This window comes from Mus caroli, unplaced genomic scaffold (assembly GCF_978045245.1).
Source record: "Mus caroli unplaced genomic scaffold, Mus_caroli_1 scaffold_1, whole genome shotgun sequence".
NCBI lineage: Eukaryota > Metazoa > Chordata > Mammalia > Rodentia > Muridae > Mus > Mus caroli.
This window is the reverse complement of record NW_028227256.1, coordinates 7,455,922-7,479,382: the sequence shown is the minus strand read 5'-3', so window position 1 is coordinate 7,479,382 and position 23,461 is coordinate 7,455,922. Positions and strand designations below refer to the sequence as shown.

The window sequence follows — 23,461 nt, the reverse complement described above, 5'->3', positions numbered from 1 at the left end:
ACAAATAATATAGTTACACATGCATACATACATGTACACACACTCAACATACACCTTATGAATTTCTTTTATTCTCTAACAAAAGTGGTCTGACAATCATCAGAAAATGGTTCCACCATATTAGGACCTAAGAAGTGTCTTCGTTTATGAATGTTCCCAAATATTAATAACATCAGGATATATGAGTTCATTCATGGGCCGAGTACATACAATTAGAGCGGCCCACTTTCTCAATTTCTTGTTAAGGTAGAAAAGTCTTGAAGATAGCTAATAATTGAGTGAAAAGACAGGGATTGGTGGGTGGAGGTAGATATTAATTAAAACACACACTGTATACAAGGATGAATATATGTATATATATGTAAAACTACATGTAGTAAACCTATCTACAACATATTTATTTAATGTCTATTAAGAACTAGGCCCTGGTCTACATATTGAGAAGATAGGAATTTGAGGGTGAAGTACCATCTCCACTCTTACAGAAATAATGGAAAAACATTTTTTAGAAATTTATTTATTTTATGTATATGAGTACTCTATCTGCATGTACACTGGTATGTCACAAGAGAGCATTAAATTCCACTGTAGATGGCTGTGAGCCACCATGTGAGTGCTGGAGATTGATTTCAAGACCTCTGGAAGAGCAGGAAATGATGGTAACTGATGAGCTATCCTTCCCCAAACATGCCTATAATGAATTTAATGGATTGGATGGGAACCCTCAAAGATGACATAAACTGTATCATTTCTAAGTCCCTGTCCTTTCTCCACAGATAAGAGTAGTTCTTACCCCTCACCAAAGAAGTTTTCTGCAATATACAGAGACAATTACAAAAGCCTCACTTGTCAAAACACAGAGAACTGACCATAGGATAGCCAGTCCCAATTAATACATTTACAACCTAACACCTATACCTAAGGCTCAGAGAACATCATAGAAATGGGAGGCAGAAAGATTGTAAGAGCCAGGGGTCATAACACAATGTCTTCAGAGAGACAATGCCTTCTACATGTGATAGGGAGGCTGCATCAAGAAATCCCAAGAATATGATTACTTAAACAGGGCCTAAAAATGACAACCCTAATTGACAAGCCAGTGTATGTGTTAGGGGATTATCACCAGGCTTCACCCCCATAAGGAGACCAAAGGTAACTAATGGTTAGTAAAGGATGGAGACTCAGTCTTCTCTGCCTAGTCAATCCCTACAAGTGAACTCTAAAACCATATAAGCAATAGTAAATGATGTCAGCAGTTTGTTTATAGAATGTGTGAGTATGTGACAATTATAATGATAGAATAAGAGTTCATGAATTTGAGGAGTGGGAGAAATGGGAAGAAGTGGAGAGAGGAAGAGGAAAAGAAATATGTACATACAGTATCCATATGTCAAATTCTCCAAAAGTAATGAAAAAGACATGTCTAAGCCCATGTGATCACATGTGTAATCAGATGTGTTTGAGGATGTCAGATGAGACCATTCTAGATTGCCCAGATGTCTCAAAATTCAAACACAAGTATTCTTAGAATGAGGAAGTCCATGTAGAAACAGAAGCAGGGATTGAGATGGCATGGCCATAGGCCAAGAAATGCTCAGAGGCACCAGAAGCTAGAACTGGCCAGCAAGTATGCTGCCCAGAGTTTTCAGAGGGAACACGATTCTGCCAATACTGAAATACTGGTCCAAAGAATAAATTGATTTTAAACTACACAGTTTTTTGACTTATTAATGTAGCTCTGGGGAAGTGAGTATAGCAATCATGCAAATGAAATACAATTAAAAATTATAGACTGTGGAAGAAACAGAATTCCACAAAAGCAAATATCAAAGGTACTTGATCTAAACTTGGCAATCAAAGAGGCTTCCCAGGAGACAGTAGACAAGGATTCTAACAGAAGATTCAAGGAGGATAAATGGGGCAAGACCAAAAAGACAATTCAAAGAGTAAACAGGAAAAGGCACACTCCAGTATATTAAGAATTTGTGTGTCCTTATACTGAATTAATATGATTATGCAAATTAAATCAAGTACTAACAAATACCATGTTGGTAGTAAGTTATTTCACAAATTTTCTCTGTGGGGGCTTCAGTGATGGCTTGGCCTGCAAAGTCTTTGTTCTACAAACTTGAGAGTGGGAGTGTGGGACCCCAGGACATCTGTTAAAAAGCCAGCAGTCCTGGGACTGAGGAAGACAGAAGGTTGTGGGTTCTTGAAGACAGGAGGGTTCCTGGGCTCTCTTTCCAGCCAGTCTAGCTGACCACTGAGCTCCAAGTTCAGTGAGAGACCTTGTCTCACCTATCTCAAAAATAAGCTTGGAAGAGCTAGAGAGGTGGCTTGATGGTTAAGAGCCCCTTTGCTCTTTCAGAGGTCTTGAGCTTGGTTCTCAACACCCATGTCAGACAGCTTACAACCATCTATAGCTCCAGCTCCCCATGTCAGACAGCTTACAACCATCTATAGCTCCAGCTCTTAGGGATCTGATATCTTATTATGGTCTGGCAACCAGACACATGTGTCTTACTCATACACACACACACACACACACACACACACACACACACACACACACAAACTTCCAATGAAATGCAAGTAATCTGAATAGTGAACAGTTTTTCAAACCAACAAAAAATTAGGGGACAGTCCTCTTGCATGCTTCCTTTGGCAGCTGGGAGGAAGGCAATCTGTCACAAGTTGAAGGGGCATGCGCCTACGCACCCCCCCCCAACACACACATATACATGCACACTCATCCTGAGGCTGGGAGAAGATGAGAGTCTAGTGATACCTGGACTATGGGATGGACAGACAGGTGGAACAGTTCTCATAAAGTCTGGACTATGATGTAATGCAGCAGAAGGGTCAAGACACCATGGAATTAGAGACAGACTGAATTAGGATATTTTTATTTTAAATCATTTATCTCTTCATGAATGTCTGATGCACAGATCACAATTTTAGACGTTCTACATGTATTGATTCTTTTATACCTCAAATATCTATGAAAAGTATACTGTTGATAATCTCATTTTATAAATAGGGAAACTAAGGCACAGACTGCTGGGATAAATTGCCCATTTTGGCCTCACACCCATGTTGCCAAGCACTAGATATCACCCTGATAATCACTGCACTTTCTAAAATCTTCCCATTTCCATTACAACAAAACTAGCAACCACTTACATTATTAAACATTGTTGTCATAGTTAGGGTTTAACTCTGTGAAGACACACCATGACCAAGGCAACTCTTATAAAGGCAAACATTTAACTGGGCCTGGCTTACAGAGTCAGAGGTTCAGTCCATAATCATCATGATGGGAAGCATGACAACATGCAGGCAGACATGGTGATCCACAGGCAGCAGGAGATTGGATTCCACACTGCGCAGACCTTGAACATAAGAAACCTCAAGGCCAAATGATGGTTGTCTGGGGCACACAGGTAAAAGGATGTTTTCCTGAAACAGACACAGGTGAAAGGACATTTGGATATAGCAGACACATGAAAGGACGCTTGATGAAGGAGTATAAATATGACCCACAGACAGTAGGAGACAAGCACTGAGCATTGCTTTGGTTTGCTCTGCCTTGCTATTCTTCACTAATGACACACTTGTTGGTTCACCTTATATAGCATTGTTGAGCTCAACTTGTGGCAGCAATGCCTTTGAGAGAAATTCACCAAGAACTGCTCATGAGGTTCCCTAGGCAGCTTGTCACTTTCACAGCCTCACCTCAAGCCAGCTGGCAAGCCTGGCAGTTTCTTCAGTTGAATTACAGATGCCAGGTCATGTGTGCCATCTACCTGTCTTAAGGACTATACTGAAGCTGCCGAATCATCTTTGGTGTTTGCTATGGGACTGAACTGCTGCCAAGGAAGATCAAGCTCACCTCCAAAGAGCTATTGCTGAACAGGTCCACTTCCCCCATATCCTAACAGCTTTTCTCTTCTACTACCTCTGCTGGATGGTGGGCAAGAGGAGAGGGTGAACCCTTATTAAAAGTAGGTTGCGGCCAAGAAGTGGTGGGGCACACCTTTAATCCCAGCACTCAGGAGGCAGAGGCAGGCAGATTTCTGAGTTTGAGGCCAGCCTGGTCTACAAAGTGAGTTCCAGGACAGCCGGGCCTATACAGAGCAACCCTGTCTCAAAAAAAAAAAAAAAAAAAAAAAAAAAAAAAAAAAAAAAAAAAGAAAGAAAGAAAAAGAAATAGGTTGTGGCTACTTGCCACTCCCCATGGGCCAAGCACTCAAACGTGTGAGTCTATGGGGCTGCTCCTACTCAAACCATCACAACTGTTTATCAAGGAATTAGTTCATCAGTTTGATTTTGCCAGCAAAGAGTGTGAGAGCCAGAGAGGTTGTGGGCTGGAACCATGTCTCACATGCACTGAAGCGTGAAGCTTGCATTTGTGCCTATGGAGTCAGACTTCAGAGCATCCACTCCAAAGGCTTCCCACCCAGCTGTTGGTCTCTGTACTGGGAAACATCCCTACTTTGTTCATCAGCTTGATTTTACTTCTTGCTTCCCTTAAATCCATCTCTATACTCAATTCTCCTTGAATGAAGAAGTAATCTCTTGCTGGTCTTTGTCTTAACTGGAAACATCAAGTGGAACTTTGTCCTAACTATACCCCATTTTCACTTTTCAAGTAGCCATGCTAACACACATCTATGGCATAACTTTTGTGCTCATGTTAAGTGTGCATATTAGCTCCGTGTGCACTGCAGCATGTGCATACAGCATACACAGATCGTCAGAGTAAATAGCATATGTCTCTCATCAGTTTAGGTTTAGAGCCCTGCTATTCTTTGAGTTCTTCATAAAGTACAGAATAGATTACCACAGCTGTCTGCACCCTCTGTATCGTGAAATGATGGAACCCATTTCTTCTGGGAGACTGCTTTGTGTGCTCATCATGCAGCCTCACTTTATCCACTCCCCGAATTCTCCCTAATCCCTAATAATCACTACTCCACATTTAGGTTGACATTTTTAACGTCCCTATATAGCTTGTTTCATTTAATGCTTATCTTTCAGTTCTGTGCATTTTGCTGCAAGTAACAAAGTCCATTCTCCTTTATAGCTAACTAGCATCTCGCTGTGTGTGCACTGCACACTTTATCCATTCTCCGTTGATGTATATCGTTAACTCTATTTTAGCTGCTGTGACAGTGTTGCAGTGAACATTGGATCTCTGTTAGGCTAATCATTCCCTTTGGATAGGAACCATTCATTGGCCATTGTGTTTCTTCTTTTGGGAAGCATCTATTTATATCATGTGCCCAGTCTTTAACTTTGTTGCTTCTTTTACTATAGCAGCTGGTGTTAAGCTTTTGGGTTTCTTATATATTTGAGAATGTAAACTTAGTCAGCACCAGTGAAAATCATTGTGAAAGTTGCCAAAAAGAAAACTACAACTAGACCAACTAAATGACCTAGCTACAGCACTCCCACACATATGCCCAAAGGGCTCCACAGCAACACACCACAGAGACTACTACTCACAGCAACTATGAAGCAGAACCAGATGAGATGCCCATCAACAAATGAATGAGTTAAAATGTGTCACATAAGCATGATAAAAAATTTTCATAACAAAATAAAAATGATTTTTGTAAATAAAAATGAAATCATGACACATACAGAATTTAATGAAAGTACAGAGCATTATGTTAAGAGAAATAGACCAGATGCAGAAAGAAAAATACTACCTGCTCTCATATGAAAAATCTATAGTAGTGTGTGTGTGTGTGTGTGTGTGTGTGAGAGAGAGAGAGAGAGAGAGAGAGAGAGAGAGAGAGAGAGAGAGAGAGAGAGAGAGAGAAATGGTGAATCATGAAATAGGAAGAAAGGTACCATGATATCAGAAGGGACCACTGTTAGGGAGAGGAAGGGAACCAGCAAGGAGTAGCAGGAAAATTAGAGGGTGATAACAGGTAATAAATGAAAACAAGATACGATTACATGTAAGTATGCATATTCTGTAATAAAGCCTTGTGCACTAACTTTTTTAAAAGTCTAAAAAAATAGAAACTTCCATTGATTTCCCTATGTTCTGAAATTGTATGTACCTGATGTGGCCAGATGTTGATTCCTAACTTTATACATTATTCTTGTTAGTCCCCATTAGTTCTAGTGCTTTCTGATCATCTAGGGGATTTATTGTTTTTGCTGCTTGCTTATTTGTTTGTGACAGGGTCTAGCCCAGGCTGCTTTCAAATTCATGGTCCTCCTGCCTCAGCCTCTCAAATGGCTGGAGTTGCATACAGATGTTCCCACCACTGTTAGTAGTGTTGGTTTTCTAAAGTTAGACTTCTCCTCTTGAGTTTATTATCTCCATGGAACTTTCCAATGGGAAAGACACTCTGTGGAATGAGGGTTCTATTTTAGCACATATCTCAGAAAAATACCATCTACAAACTTATTTCCAGAGTGGTGATTCACATTATTTTGTTCACTATGGCTCTCCAGCCCCTTAACAAAGTGGGTTAAAGGCACAGCGAGTCTTGTTAAGGAGTCTAATGTAAAGGCAAGCAAAGGTATGAACAAGCCTCTTCCATGGGGAAGAAATCATCCTCAGTAAAAGGAGTGGATCAAGGTTAGAAATGAAACTGTGCACCAGCATGAAGGATTAAGAAATGTGTCTGACAATCTTATTGGACATGGCAGGGACTTAAATTAGAATGTTGTCAAGTTGTCTCCTTCTGGAGTCTTACAAGATTGGTTCAGACCTGTCTCTGGGGACAGTGTGATACAGATCTAGCCGTATCCTTGCCCAGGGCTAACAGATGGCTGGAATGACCCTCTGCAGCTCTTCGAGCCCCTCACTTTAGTTTGCCCACACTGTGGACTGCTTTGTTAGCTGACTCAGATTTGTCCTTGCAAGCTAGCAGAGAGACTATCTACATAAGAGAAAGAAAGCAGACCCTTTGCCCCCCACCAATGAAAGCCTGTCTCCCCTATTTCAATACTGTAAAAGTAGGGGCAAGGCTACCAAATATAATGAACCACAATTTCCTCATGTAGCAGAAAAAGTCTATACCGTTCTCTTTCTTGAAGTTATTCAAATATTTATACAGTAAATTTAAAAGAATAATTTTAAACCTTCACCTCATTTTTTACCTTGTGATGTAAACGTGTTGTGAATTGAGATAAAATTCTATTCATCAAATTCATCTGACTCTGATGAAATTGGGGGCACAAATTCAAGCCAGATGAAATGAGAGCTTAACCCTACAGGCATAAGCATTGAGTCTACTCTGCACATATTTGCTGCTACTATAATCCAACAAAATGATATGCTTGTCATCATGACATGGTTTCCCACTTATACTACATATGAATTATAGGTTGGTTCCTGCACTATAGGTGGACCTGTGGCAGCCCAGCAGTATCTCCTATGTGTCAGAGGGGACAATTACTGATGTCCATATTTCCCAAAATGCTTCCAGAACCCTGTTAGCGTTCTTACAGGAAACCCACATCTACTACAAGTAAGCATTCTTTTTTATTTGCTACAAATTTTATTTGTACTAAATCCAATTGAATAGTGACTGTATTCAGATTGTTTATCAAGAGTTTCCACACGGGTTTTATTTAAGTGGTATTTCATTGTGAGACTATAAACATGTGTATATCCATATTTGAAGAACTTATTTGCCTAATAGGGAGTAGGAGAAATCACATAGACATGCTACTTCACTGTGTACACTAAGTCACCAATTGCAATGCAAATTTTTACTGTATAAAGAGACAAAAGCCACTTGGTATTGCTAAAAAGGCCAAAAGGAAGGCAGAGAAGAAATGCCTGCTCTGCAGCATAAAAGACAGGATAAGGGACCTGCCATATGTTGGGGACAAGCAAAGGAAGATACAAGGCCACTATGAGTGGTGCTGCCCCCTGGAGGATATAAACAAAAGTGCCCCATATTGTGGATGAGACTGTAAAAGCAGAAGATAGAAATAGTCCAAATAGCCAGGGGAGGCTTCCCGGGGTAAAATTACCCAAGCTCTACACTCTGTTGGAGGGAGAAGAGGGAGAAGTCGAGGAGGACACTGGGTTTTCTAGCATGGAGAAAACTGAGCAGACAGATGCGAATGAATGTGCACATTCAGACGGTTTCTAAACCAAGAGTTGCAGCAGAAGAGAGTAAGTCAAGACAGTTATGCGAGTCAAAGAAGAGAACGGTTTCAGAGAATGGGATGACGATCCACAACTGCAGTGATACTGAGCAAGAAAGGAACCAACTAGTCTCTGAATTTGGTGATGGAAATTATATTACCAACGTTTGTGGGGAGGTTCAGTTGTGAGGAATGGAAGACAGAAAAGTGGCAGATGCGAAGCAGAATCTATCTCCTAGCAGTGGTTATAAGAGAGCAGAGAGCAAGAAGTGACCACTAAGTCATACGGCATCAATGGCCACTCAGAAATCTTGAAATTGTGCCAGAAGGAGAAACGTGGTGTGGTGTATCTACAGCCTGGGGGAAGGACCATTAATGTGGTAGATACTGGTGATACCAAAGAGAAGATTTGAACAGTAGGAAACAGACTCATCTTCTAACATGGAAGGAATAAATATGGTCAATATGGCTCAGCAGGTAAGAGCACTGACTGCCCTCCCAGAAGTCCTGAGTTCAAATCCCAGCAACCACATGGTGGCTCACAACCATCTGTAATGAGATCTGATGCCTTCTTCTGGTGTGTATGAAGGCAGCTACAGTGTACTTACATATAATTAATAAATAAATCTTTTAAAAAAAGATAATAGAACCAGCCATCATGTACCATCTAATACCAGTATTCTCGAGGTCGAGGCAGGAGAATTACAAACTCTAAGCCAACCTGGGGTACACAGTAAGTTCTAGGCCAGTTCCAAGATGGCATTCCCCACCCACCCCAAAAAAGTAGACAAGAGAGGGGAACCTGTAATTGGAAAGAAAACTTAGCTGGTGGTTTCTATAGTAATAAACAAAATTATTTACAAGGTGTGAAAAAATGGATTCTAAAGAATGTTACCAAGAGAAAAACACAGAAGTAAGAACTGTCAACCTGGTTGCTGCTGAGAAGAGAATCTAACATTGGTAAAGGGTTGGTGGTCTGTTGGATAAAGACATAGAAAGGTTGGCATAGTAACTTTCCCAGTGAAATACTGGTTCAAGGGTTTATCAGTGGTATCTAGTCCAGATAAAGAAGGTGGAGACTAAGGGCAGAATTGTGGGAGAATGTAGAGGATTGGAGGAGGCAAGAAAGCACACACACACACACACACACACACACACACACACACATATATATATATATATATATATATATATATATATATATATATATGGAGAGAGAGACTGAGGAGAGCAGACAAGAAGGATGAGTTAAGCAGGTTATGAATCCTGGAAAGAAAGTTTGTTGCTGATGACACAAGCAAGGTACCAGGGATGTCCCTGGTTGCACAAACAGAACAATATCTGCAGCTCATTAAAGCACGGGCATGCATTTTGTAGAAAAGTTTTGTCTGTGCTTCTAGAATAGAACCACAGCTGTTCAGGAAACCATTGTTCATATCGCTCACATTCCCTTCACTTCTGCAGCTTGGAAGGCGAGCTTTGATACTCGGAATGTCTAGTGGGAAAGGGCTTGGTAATTATATCTATAGGTACACTAACAACTCGCATGCTTCATTAATTACTGTTCAGTAGAAAAGAACATACCACTTAGTTTAACAAGCCTCTACTTCCTGCTATTAACTATAGTTCACATGGGACTGATATAGAAAAAAAAAAATCACACTTTGTGTCACAGAGGAGAGAGGGGGAAATAAGTATTTTAAGTCAGTTGTTTCCTCACAAAGAACAATCACTTAAAATTACCCATTTTGTTACTCCCAAGATAATAGCACATAAGAGTCAATTAAATTCCATAGGCACAGTAGGTAGAGATCATTTTAATTGACTTTTATTATTGTAGCCTGGGGTATTTTCAAAAGATTATCATTTACTCTGTACAACTATACAGGATATATCACTATAGTGATCTGTAAAGTGGAAGTAATGTGACTGACTCATTGTTTCTGGCCCTGGGTGGTCAACCCTCTCAGTAAGATGACTCACTGCCATTAAAAAAAAAAAAAAAAGTCTTTTAATAGATACCTGGAAAAAAATGGCATGAAATTTACATTTTTAAGAGTCCTCTCCTAGTCTGAGAACTGGAGGTATGTAGTTCTGTGTTAAGTAATGAGATCATTTGAAAAGGTTTTAATAGTTCTTGTCACCATTATAGGGCTGTGCCCAGTTGAGATAAGAATCATAACCAGAAGCAGCAAGTTGGCTCTTGGATAAAGGAGCCCACTGCCACGCCTGACAACCTAAATGAAGCTCCAGAACCCACATGGTGGAAAAAGAGAACAACTCCCCCAAATTGACATTTGACCTACACACACACACACACACACACACACACACTCACACACACACACATAAACTCACACACTCACTTACATACACACACAAATCACAGACATACACACACACATAAACTCTCACACTCAATCACATACTCACACACTCACTCACACACACACATACACACACACACACACTCACACACACACACTCACATACTCACTCACACACACACACACACACACATAAACTCACACACTCACTTACATACACACACACATCACAGACATACACACACACATAAACTCACACACTCACACACACACATACACACACACACACACATAAACTCACATACTCACTCACTCACACACACTCACACACACATAAACTCACACACTCACTTACATACACACACATACATCACAGACATACACACACACATAAACTCACACACTCACTCACATACTCACACACTCACTCACACACACACACATAAACTCACACACTCACTTACATACACACATACACACACATCACAGACATACACACACACATAAACTCACACACCACACATAAACTCACACACTCACTCACATAGTCACACACTCACTCACACACACACACATAAACTCACACACTCACTTACATACACACATACACACACATCACAGACATACACACACACATAAACTCACACACCACACATAAACTCACACACTCACTCACATAGTCACACACTCACTCACACACACACTCTCTCACACACACATAAACTCACACACTCACTTACATACACACATACACACACATCACAGACATACACACATAAACTCACACACTCACTTACATACACACATACACACACATCACAGACATACACACACACATAAACTCACACACTCAATCACATACTCACACACTCACTCACACACACACTCTCTCACACACACATAAACTCACACACTCACTTACATACACACATACACACACATCACAGACATACACACACACATAAACTCACACACTCACTTACATACACACATACACACACATCACAGACATACACACACACATAAACTCACACACTCAATCACATACTCACACACTCACACACACACTCACTCACACACACACATAAACTCTCACACACACACACACACATAAACTCACACACTCACTTACATACACACGCAAACATCACAGACATACACACACACGCTCACTCACATACTCACACACACACTCACTCACATACTCACACACACACTCACACACACACACACACACACACACACTCATTCACACACAGGCACACACACGCACACACACACACACGCACCAAGGAATGCAATCATTCACATACATACACACAAATGAATGTAATCAGAAAATAATCACAATCATCTATTAAAAAACGAAGAAAATATGATGTTTATAAAAGTTAGTTTTGGTAACCAGCTTTCTCCATATGCTGGTTTCCACTCAAGTATCTAACAAGAATGTGGAGCTGGACGACCAAATCCCAACTGTTCTCTAATTTAAGATTGGCCTCTTGGTGCCTATATGAGACACTGTCTAAGTGACTACAAAAACCTGTGTCGGCTTGCTGGACATTACTGAAACAAGGAACCTAACCTAGAGACTGTTTAAGAGTCTGTCCTGGGGAGTGCTGGATGAGGCGGACTAGCTACATTTCACTCACAGGACAGTAAAGGAAGTCCGCAGGGAAGGTACTGAGCAGCAAGCATGCCTGAAGATTACCTGCAGTCACCGGAATATTACAAAGTTTATTACATCCCTTCCAATCAAACCCTGCTCCTTCCTGACTATCCATGCTCTCTCCAAGAACAAGGAGCTTAGAAGCTGGCATAGCTCTCGTTTGTTAAGGTCTGCCTCAGAGATATTGTGGTCCTTCAGACCAGGTACCTAATCACCACACACAACTTCCTATCTCTGGGAAGGAAAACCCTGCTGATAAGGAAGAGGTTTGGCTTTGACTCACAATTTTGAGATACCACTGGCAACTACCAAGAAAATGAGTCTCCTGCCACTTCATCTCTCCTAACATTTCCAACTGCAAAATACAGAAACAAAAGAGAAGTAAGGAGTCCACTTCTGGTTAGCCGTGCAGTCTGCAGTGGGGACTTGGGAAGTAGCAGACCAGTCGGTATCTGGCTCCTACGTAAACTGTTTCCTACAGGCACCAAAAAATATGTATTCAGTCCATTAGATAATTCTTTAATGAAGTGACTTATATAGATTATTCTAAATGTTGCTTAGAGATGCCACCCCATACTCTTTAATAAAATTTACCCTGTACGCAGCAGGTTCTCTTTGGAAGATAACACATGAAAATAAAGTTTTTAAGCCACCTACCATAGTCAGAAGGTCTCACCAAAGGTCTCTCATGTCTTGAAATACTGCAGGTGAACCATGTGTCTGTCTCTTCACATCATTCTAGATAGCAATGGCCATTCACAGTGTTAAGGCATGCCTCTAATCTATCTCAGATGTCATATCAGCAACATAGATGGTTCTGTCTGGAACTGCTGGTTCCACACCACAGCCATCGGCCTGACAGTCCTGGGCTGGCCTTAGCCTCCAGTGTCCAAATGCAGCCAGTTTCAGAACAGAGCTCCTCTGCTTGGAATTCCTGGTACTACAGGATGATGTGATAGCATTGTCCACCTATGTCATTTTCAGTTTCCTCTTGAGAACCAAAGCTCCTTCCACCCTTTCTCTTTCCTGGATCCAGGATGCACGGTGATGGACATGTGTGCAGAACGAAGTTTCAGGAAAGATGTGGAGAGAGAGTCCAGAGCAGCCAGGGCTTCCATTTTCATTATGCCACACTGGACTTGGAGTTACAAGATTAGAATTTGGGTTCACACCCCAAGCTCAGATTCTGTCTTTGCATTCTCAATGGAATGACACTTGCAGATTCCTAACCCCATTGAGACTCAGGGTCCTCATTTAAGAGACGGAAATACTAGACTCTAACACAAAGGTTGTTACTGAAGGCCAAACACATAGCACAGTGGCTGGCTTCTGGTAAGCACCCAGCCAGCGTACATATGTACAGCATCATCGCATGGTTATAGATGCCTACTCCATAGTAGTGATTGCTACAGCACTGCTATTATTTGGGGACATCTGAGTATAATTTACACTTTAAATTCATTACACCATTTATTTAGCAGTTTTCATTTCCTGAAAAAGAACATTTTCTCAGCATTTGGTATTTTTATAAATGTCACGGTTAGCAGTGTTTTTTCCCCCTCTCACACCATGGAACACTGGGACACGGCTACACTGCTTCATTCTGTATGCAATTATTTTTTGGGATTGTCTGATATTTGCATGTTCTTGGCTTTCTTTTTTGTCACATCTACTAATTCAAATTCAGGGTCCTCATAGAAGATCTTCAGAAAGCAGTGGAAAATGAAAACAGCTTGCAAACCCAGAGAAACAGAAGATCCCTGTCTGAATACAACTACGAGGTGTATCACTCCTTAGAAGATGTATGTAATTAAAAGACCTTTTAATAGTTTGGGGGGTTGTTTTTTTTTCTTTTGTTTCTGTTATTGTTGTTGTTCTGTTTGTTTGTTTTTTTCAACTTCATCTTTGTCATTTTGGTATAAGAAGTAGAAAGAATTGTGAAAACAGAGACTTGGGCTCTGGGAAGAACATACAGAATATCTGATCATACATCTCTTCATTGATCCTTTTAATGCTAGAAAACGAATTATCAAAACAATGGGCCAGAAAGATGGCTCAGCTGAAAAGAGCACTTGCTACTCTTGCAGAAAGCTAGGATTTTGGGGATTCCAGCACCTAATGGTGGTTCACAAATGTCTGTAATTCTAGTATCAAGAAATCTAATGCCTTCTTCTGACCTCTCCAAAAGAATAAGGAGTGATAACAGTTTATAACATGGAATGCACATACACACATGCAGGAAAAGCACACATACACATAAAATATAATTTTATAAAAAGAAGTAGCAAAATTATCCATATCTTACTTTACCCAAGTAAACCCCACAAGGACATAAGAGATCCATGAACAGTGATGTAACTGGTGTTAAAATCAGGGCTATACAGACCTTGACCAAACAGCCATGGAAAGAACAGAACAGAATGAGCTGGAGTTGGAGGGCAGTGTTTTGGCTGAGGGGCCCAGGAGACTTCCACACTCATCACCCACTCTTGCCAAGTTCAGGCCTCCCAACAGCCATCTCACATCAGTGCACACACTGCCATGTAATCCACAAGGAAGCTCACTGCAGTCTTGTCTTGCCACATCACTCCAGCTTTACCTGACAGCTTACTACTTTTCTTTTCTTTTCTTTCTTTCTTTCTTTCTTTCTTTCTTTCTTTCTTTCTTTCTTTCTTTCTTTCTTTCTTTTTTTTTTCTCTATACCTGCAAGCCTCTAGGAAGCCTCCTATCTCAGACTCCCAACCTTTTTTTTTTAATTAGGTATTTTCTTCATTTACATTTCCAATGCTATCCCAAAATTCTCCCATACCCTCCCCCCCTACTCCCCTACCCACCCACTCCACTTCTTGGCCCTGGCGTGCCCCTGTACTGAGGCATATAAAGTTTGCAAGACCAATGGGCCTCTCTTTCCACTGATGGCCGACTAGGCCATCTTCTGATACATATGCAGCTAGAGACACGAGCTCCGGGGGTAGGTAAGACAAGCAAGACATTGTTCTGCAGGGCTTCATAGAAGCCTCTCCTTACCAAACCCCAGTGTGTCCCAGCGCACCCTAGCACACACATGTGACACTGTTCACAGGTCTCACACTGTAACTGTGGTTGGCTGACAATCTTTGTGCTAACAAACTGCACATTTCATGAGGGCTGAGTGTTTACTGTGTTTATTACTCTATCCCCAAGGCAGGCAAGTAGAGTCCTCCACTTGGAAAGCTGTTGGCACAATGTATGAATACATATATTTCTCCATGTTTCCTCTGTATTGAAACAAAGAAATTCCAGGCACAGAGTAAATAAGAATATATATATTTTTTTAATTCTGATAACAGATGAGATTTTTTATTAGAATACCTTATATCATAATGCTAATTATGGCCTCTTAAATTGAATATAGGAAAATTAGTTTACATTCCTAGGACAAGTCTCACTGATATAGGTGCATTATGTTCTGGTTTAGATGTTATTATATTTATGTGTTAACATGAAGAGAATAACAATATCATGATAAAACTCTGACAATGAATTCAAAAAGCAGACATTTGCGGGAAAGATGATTCACTGAGAATTTCAGAGTCATATATTATTAAGAGTATTTTGTTCTATTGAGGATAAATCTCGTTTCAAAATTCATTTTGCATATTTTCATGTCTTAACGTACTTTTTAAGAAGGTTGGAATTAAATGCAATAAGAGGTTTCAGATAAATTGGCACATTAAAGCGTAATTAAGCCCTAGAAAAAAGTCAAATTCCAAAAATAAATGTAGCTAGATATGCACATACATGCACACATACATATCTCCTGCTTGCTAGATTATATAAGAATAAAAGAAAATATGAGCAACCCCTAAGATACATTTATATTTTCTTTCAGCATATACTCTCTCACATCATGGGACGTTTCCATGTGATTTCTTGGTTGCTTGCAGGGCTTTTAGGTCAGAAATGTCACCTATCTTAGCGTCTTATTTATCCATCTCAAATACACCATCATCTGAAGGCAGATAAGTGTACGAATGGACTGATACAAGTGTGCACTCTTCTAGGGGAATTATCCAGAGCATGCCTTCCAGTGGCTCAGCAGAAGAAACTCAAACGCAGATGAGCCTGCCTTCCTCTGCACGCTGGTAGCCTCTTTCAGTTCCAAACTACAATATATGAGCCTTCAGTGGCTCTCTAGGCACTTGAACCAGGGTTGTATGTTTGGTTGTAGTTGTTGTAGTTATTATTGTTGGGGTGTTTTGTTTTGTTTTGTTTTGTTTTGTTTTCCTCTTTAATACCTGTGAGGAAATGAAAATAAATTGGGATTTTTCAAAAAGAAGCCAGAGCACATCAGTCAATTTTCTGCAAACACCCCTACTTAGTGCAAACACCCCATCTTAGTGACATGATAGTAAAAGGTATCTTTTTAAAGAGGTAATGACAAAAAGACCTAGAGTACTGGCTGTCTGTAGAGAAAATAAAATGCCATTTTAAGTATCCTAAAGAAAAGTAAAAGCAGACAGCTGTGGAGTTTGCCTTTCTGTGAATACTCCCTGTGTGTTGTTAGGATAGAGGGAACCAATGTTGTCTTTTGTCGACTGATGCACTCAGAGTTCTTATATCATGGAGGACTCTGACATGTCTTACTTATCTTCCTTCAGATTCTCAGAGTTCTTATATCACGGAGGACTCTGACACGTCTTACTTATATGTCTTATATCATGGAGGACTCTGACAGTCTTACTTATATGTCTTATATCATGGAGGACTCTGACACGTCTTACTTATATGTCTTATATTACGGAGGACTCTGACACGTCTTACTTTTCTTCCTTCAGATTCAGAGTTGGTTGCACCATCTGAACCAAACTCAACCGGGCCTCGTTCGAGTGTTCTCTATTGGAAGATCATATGAAGGAAGACCTCTCTTCATTATACAGGTGAAAAGAATAAAATGTTACCACACAAAAAATGTATCCCCTTCCCTTTGACTTGTGAGAGGAAATGAAATTATCTTTCACAGATTCACATAGCTAATATCATCTTGCTAACTTAAGGGGAAATTGCCTTGGATTATTGAACCATGTTTAATTGTGGCCTTTGAATATTCCAGAAGATTCAAGTCCTGAGCTGCTCAGTTGTAATGCACATTGCTTATGAATTGGGGCTACTTAAGAGCACCCCGGAACTCTTGACTCTAGCTGCATATGTATCAAAAGATGGCCTAGTCGGCCATCACTGGAAAGAGAGGCCCATTGGACACACAAACTTTATATGCCCCAGTACAGGGGAACGCCAGGGCCAAAAAAAAATGGGAATGGGTGGGTAGGGAAGTGGGGGGAATGGTATGGGGGACTTTCGGGATAGCATTGGAAATGTAATTGAGGAAAATATGTAATAAAAAATATTAAAAATTAAAAAAAGAAGAAGAACCAATCGAAACTTGATAAATGTGAAGATGGTAGTCTTTGTTTCTCTCCATTAGTTACACATTCTGGCCCTCCAGTTCTCCTCTTCCTCTTAGCTAAGCTTCTAGTAGCATTTCCCTGCTTTGATGCCTCTTTCCTGGCCTCCCCTTCAGACTTTGCTTGCCTGGCTTTTTCTCCAGAGCTCCTGTAAAACTCCTCTTGGGGCTTAGTGCTGATGCCTAGGTCTGTGCTTTCCACTGTGGCACTTCATTCAGGCTCATTCACTGGCTTCTCTTCCCTTGTCCCCCACAAAGGTTCTGGCCATTCTCACTCTACTCTCAAGTCTGCTTTCACTCTACAAACTCCATCCAAATGGTCTCATCTGCCCCATAAAGATCATTCCAGATCTTTCTATCTAACTTGTAGAGATTTAAATTCATGCAGGACACATTCAACTAGGCAGTCACAAGAGGTCCTGAGACCTGTCATGGCACAACTATCCTTCCAGCTTAGAAACATGTCTCCCTTCATTTCTCTTCTGTGTTGTAATCCCTCATTTTCAATTCACCAAAACTTGACAGTTCATTGAGAGCTCTCTCACTCTCTTCTCTGTCTTCACTGGTATTTCCTGAATTTGCCTCTGAATCTGTTCTCCCTAGATTATTTCAACATTGACCTCAATGCTGAACTTCTGCTTCACTATCAATCCTTGACCCACTCATCCTATAGCCCATCCTCCACACTGCTGCCAGTGTGAACTTATCCTCCACACTGCTACCAGTATGAACCCATCCTCCACACTCCTGTCAGTGTGAACTCATCCTCCACACTGCTGTCAGTGTAAACTCATCCTCTATCATTCTGTCAGTGTGAATGCAATCCCCTGCAGTGCTGTCAGTGTGAACTCATCCTCCACTCTGCTATCAGTGTGAGTTCATCCTCTAGCCCATCCTGTGCACTGCTGTCAGTGTGAACTTATAAAGCAAGCACATAAATATGGGGCAAAGAGGGAGGGATGGAGAAAAAGAAAAGAAGTAGGAGAGGGAAAGGATATCATAGGATATGAGGTGTCGCTTTACCCCTTGTACACAGGAATGTCCTCAGATTCTTTACAGCTTTACTTGCTTTTCTTTGCTTTTCTTTTGCTTCCCAAGCAAACTTCCAGTCTTGCTTAAATATCCAAGCATCCTTTTGCTCCCCAAGAGAATTTGAAAACACATGCCATGTCCCCATAGTGACATCACTTCATGATTCAGGTCATGAAGCTGGTTGGATTGTTCTCACATCCGCCCTTCTCAATATCATGGACATTTTGTGTCTGTTCATCTCTAAATCTCCAGAGCTGAGCTCAATGTCTGACACTGAGAGGTACTTCCTGACACTTCAGTCAAGTGAATTAATGAGGGAATGAAAGCAAGAGCCCTTACAAATATACTGTCAAGTGCTGCCTACTAATGCCTGGAATGGAAATTAGGTTTAAAGCGATATTGACATAGTCAGGGGTATTAGTAATTTGCTCCTTGACTCCACAGATAAAGTTTTATGTTTCTATTTTGTGATTTTTTTACTGTAATTTACCTAGAAAGTATATGCCTCAAGAAGTAGCCCCTAAAACATTCACATTCCATGGGGTGGGCTCAGTAAAGAGGGAAGGAAAAAAAGGGGGGACTTGGTTTTTACTTAATAGTAATTATGATACTAAAGCTGAGTCACTATAAAATGTAATGATTGCTCTTTTCCTTCTGTGCTTTTAGTTCTTTGATTGTATTGAAGCAATAAATTTATTGTTTCTTAATAAGCAAGTCTGGACTTCCAAAGAAGATAGGAAATCTCTTTATCTTTTTAATGTTTTACCTTCTAAACAAAACCATAGTGAAGAATTGTGCCAAACCTTTACTAAATTATGTTGTCAATAGAGCCAAACATAAAAGCCTGGGTTGGTGACTATGAATCCTCTTGTTTTCAGCTGGGCAGAAAATCACGAGCCTACAAAAGAGCTGTCTGGATAGACTGTGGCATTCACGCAAGAGAATGGATCGGTCCTGCCTTTTGTCAGTGGTTTGTAAGAGAAGTAAGTTAAACCCTTTTCAGAGTGTCTGCTCCAGCCAGTCAGGAGATCCCTGTGTTTTAATTCTGTTCAAGGAATAAAGTGGGGATTCTAACACAGTGATACCTGATTGAATGACAATAATACCTTGATTCTGTGGGCCACTGTCATGCTTATGAAGCCCTTCAACTTACATTCTCCTCTATCAATTTTCAAATTTAGGGACAGAAAGGAAAAAAAAGAGATGGTTAAGTATAAGACATCTTCTGTTCACAGAATACGGTCCTGGTCCTGTATACTATAGAAGGAAATACACATACACGGTTCATTCACATATAAATATATATATATATATATATATATATATATATATATATATATATACATATATATGTGTGTGTGTGTGTGTCTATATATGTGTCTCTATATGTATATATGTGTGTATACATATATACATTTCAACTATAATTATATCTTAACTCTAAATACTGCCACTCCCTGCTCAGCAACATCTGCTCCCTTCCCTCCCTCTGTGGCTATTACCATCAGTAGTATTTCTGCACCAGTCCCTAGGTCAGAGACGCTTACCTATCTCCTGCCACATGTTCAGCATGCCAGATAGCACATGGCACTTAAAAGGTAAAGTGGAATCACCATGCCTGACCTCAAGCTGTACTACAGAGCAATTGTGATAAAAACTGCATGATACTGGTACAGTGATAGACAGGTGGATTGATGGAATAGAATTGAAGACCCAGAAATGAACCCACACACCAATGGTCACTTGATCTTTGACAAGGGAGCTAAAACCATCCAGGGGAAAGAAGACAGCATCTTCAACAAATGGTGCTGGGTCAATTGATGGTTAGCATGTAGAAGAAAGCAAATTGATCCATTCTTATCTCCTTGTACAAAGATCAAGTCTAAGTGAATCAAGGAACTCCACATAAAACCAGAGACTCTGAAACTTACAGAAGAGAAAGGGGGGAGAGCCTCGAAGATATGGGCACAGAGGAAATTTTTCTGAACAGAACAGCAATGGCTTGGATTGTAAAATTAAAAATCAACAAATGGGACCTCATAAAATTGCAAAGCTTCTGTAGACAAAAGACACTGTCAATAAGACAAAAAGGCCACCAACATATTGGGAAAGGATCTTTACCAATCCTAAATCTGATAGGGGATTAATATTCAATATATATAAATAATTGAAGGAATTGGACTCCAGAAAAATCAAATAACCCTATTAAAAATGGGGTACAGAGCTAAACAAAGAATTCTCAACTGAGGAATACTGAATCGCTGAAAAGCTCCTGAAAAAAATGTTCAACATCCTTAATCATCAGGGAAATGCAAATCAAAACAACCCTGATATTCCACCTCACACCAGTCAGAATGGCTAAGATCAAAACTTCAGGTGACAGCAGATGCTGGAGGCAATGTGGAGAAAGAGGAACACTCCTCCATTGCTGGTGGGATTGCAAGCTGGTACAACCACTCTGGAAATCAGTTAGGCGGTTCCTCAGAAAATTGGACATAGTACTACCAGAAGATCCAGCAATACCTCTCTTGGGCATATATTCAGAAGTTGTTCCAACTGGTAAGAAGGACACATGCTCCACTATGTTCATAGCAGCCTTATCTATAATAGCCAGAATCTGGAAAGAACCCAGATGTCCCTCAACAAAGGAATGGATATAGAAAATGTGGTACATTTACACAATGGAGTACTACTCAGCTATTAAAAAGAATAAATTTATGAAATTCTTAGGCAAATGGATGGTCTGCAGGATATCATCCTGAGTGAGGTAACCCAATCACAAAAGAACTCACTTGATATGCACTCACTGATAAGTGATTATTAACCCAGAAACCTAGAATACCCAAGATACAATTTGCAAAACACAAGAAAATCAAGAAGAAGGAAGACCAAGGTGTGGATACTTTGTTCCTCCTTAGAATAGCGAACAAAACCCTCATGGAAGGAGTTACAGAGACAAAGTTTGGAGCTGAGATGAAAGGATGGACCATCCAGAGACTGCCCCACCTGGGGATCCATCCCATATACAACCACCAAACACAGACACTATTGCATATGTTAGCAAGATTTTCCTGACAGGACCCTGATATAGCTCTCTCTTGTGAGGCTATGCCAGTGCCTGGTAAATACAGAAGTGCATGCTCACAGTCATCTATTGGATAGAACACAGGGCCCCTAAAGAAGGAACTAGAGAAAGTAACCAAGGAGCTAAAGGGTTCGGCAACCCTATAGAAGGATCAACAATATGAACTACCCAGTACCCCACATAACTTGTGTCTCTAGTTGCAAATGTAGCAGAGGATGGCCTAGTTGGCCATTAATGGGAGGAAAGGCCCTTGGTCTTGCAAAGATCATATGCCCCAATACAGAGAAATCCCAGAGCTAGGAAGTAGGAGTGGGTGGGTTGGGGAGCAGGGTGGGGGGAGGGTATAGGGGTCTTTGGAGATAACACTTGAAATGTAAATGAAGAAAATATTTAATAAAACTATATTAAAATGTACAGGTGGAAATGAAAAAAAGAATAAATGGTGAACATGAAAAAAAAAAGAGTTGTTAATGAATGCAAACATCTAGAATCCAGTGTTAATGATGTTCAAAAGTTCAGGCAATGATCCATCCAGTTACCTCAAAAAATATGATATTAGATTTCATGCAGAACAAACATGTATAAACCTATATGTCCTGAACCCTGGGTTCAATCTCCACAGAAAAAGACACAGTGTGGCCACTGTTGCCTGAAGACAGTTCATTTTGGAGCAAAACTAAAAAGTATCAGTCAGGCTGGTATAGCTCAGGATAAGCACTTGCCTCCCTTGTGTATGGCCCTGGGTTCAGTCCATAGTACTAGTAAGGCAAACAAGAAAAGAAAAAAAAAAAAGGAGCAATAAGCATCAATTAAGGTGAGGCTCCAGCTCCTCAAAGATGATTAGGAAAATGCTTCTCCCTCCTTCCTCCTGCACAAAGCTAGCTTCATATAGATCACCTCTGTGTCTCTGCAGCCTGCCCTTCCTTCACTCTCTTTCGTTACTGCTGGCACCTGCTCATCCACCCAACACTTAACCTTTCTCCATTTCAAATAGTCAGAAGCAGACAAAAGGAGCTCTAGAAATCACCCACCTTTGCAGGAAAAATGAGGCACAAAAGCACGACAGTCATAGGGTAGCAGTGACTAAAACAGGTCAATATTTACATGACATGCTCATGGAAAGCAAAATTTTGCCATCTGCCTTTTTCCCATTCCCAATGATACTGGTTTGGGGGCAGGAGACATGGGGCTGTCAAAGGTTTAAATACATTACTACATCATCTCTTTTGCACTAATTCTGTCCTTTTGTTAAATCCATAGTGACAGGCATGGAGGTGCATGCCTATAATCCCAGTACTCAGAAGGCAGAGATAGGTGATCTGGGAGTTCAAGGCTAGCCTGGGCTATAGGAAACCCTGTCCAAAAAACAAACAAACAAAAAACAAAACACAAAAAACCCAATAAACAATAAATCCTCAGTGTTTGAAGAGTGAGGCATATAACGAGGATCCAAACATTGGCCTCCAGAGATCCACTTTTGCCCAATATCAGGACTGGATCTCAAGTTCTCAATTTATCTAATTTCCATGTCCCCTAGAGAAACATCTGTAAAACCTCTGTCCACCAGTAGACTTCAAGATACAATATCTAGTCCTCTCTTTGCTTATACAAGCATAGTCCCTGCTGCACTGACTTGTAAATTATTTCTTCCCAGGAAGACATTCAGGATGCTGAATAAGTCTCCTTTTCTCATATTTTACCAAAATATGTCAGTGGTTCCAAATGTCGGGCTTCATGCTATTGCTCTTTCCCTTTCTTGGGTACATTTTCCTAAAACTCAA

At 40.5% G+C, this 23,461-nt stretch overlaps 1 protein-coding gene across 1 annotated transcript in view; it reads left to right on the top strand.

Annotated features, from left to right (window-relative positions):
* Cpa6 (carboxypeptidase A6) overlaps positions 1-23,461 on the top strand; it is a 441,999-nt gene that overhangs the window by 259,857 nt on the left and 158,681 nt on the right. Inside the window, exons 3-6 of the mRNA XM_021160312.2 lie at positions 7,372-7,496; positions 13,808-13,922; positions 16,938-17,039; positions 19,474-19,578. Coding sequence (XP_021015971.1) covers positions 7,372-7,496; positions 13,808-13,922; positions 16,938-17,039; positions 19,474-19,578 — 447 coding nt within the window. The remainder of the gene's footprint in view (positions 1-7,371; positions 7,497-13,807; positions 13,923-16,937; positions 17,040-19,473; positions 19,579-23,461) is intronic.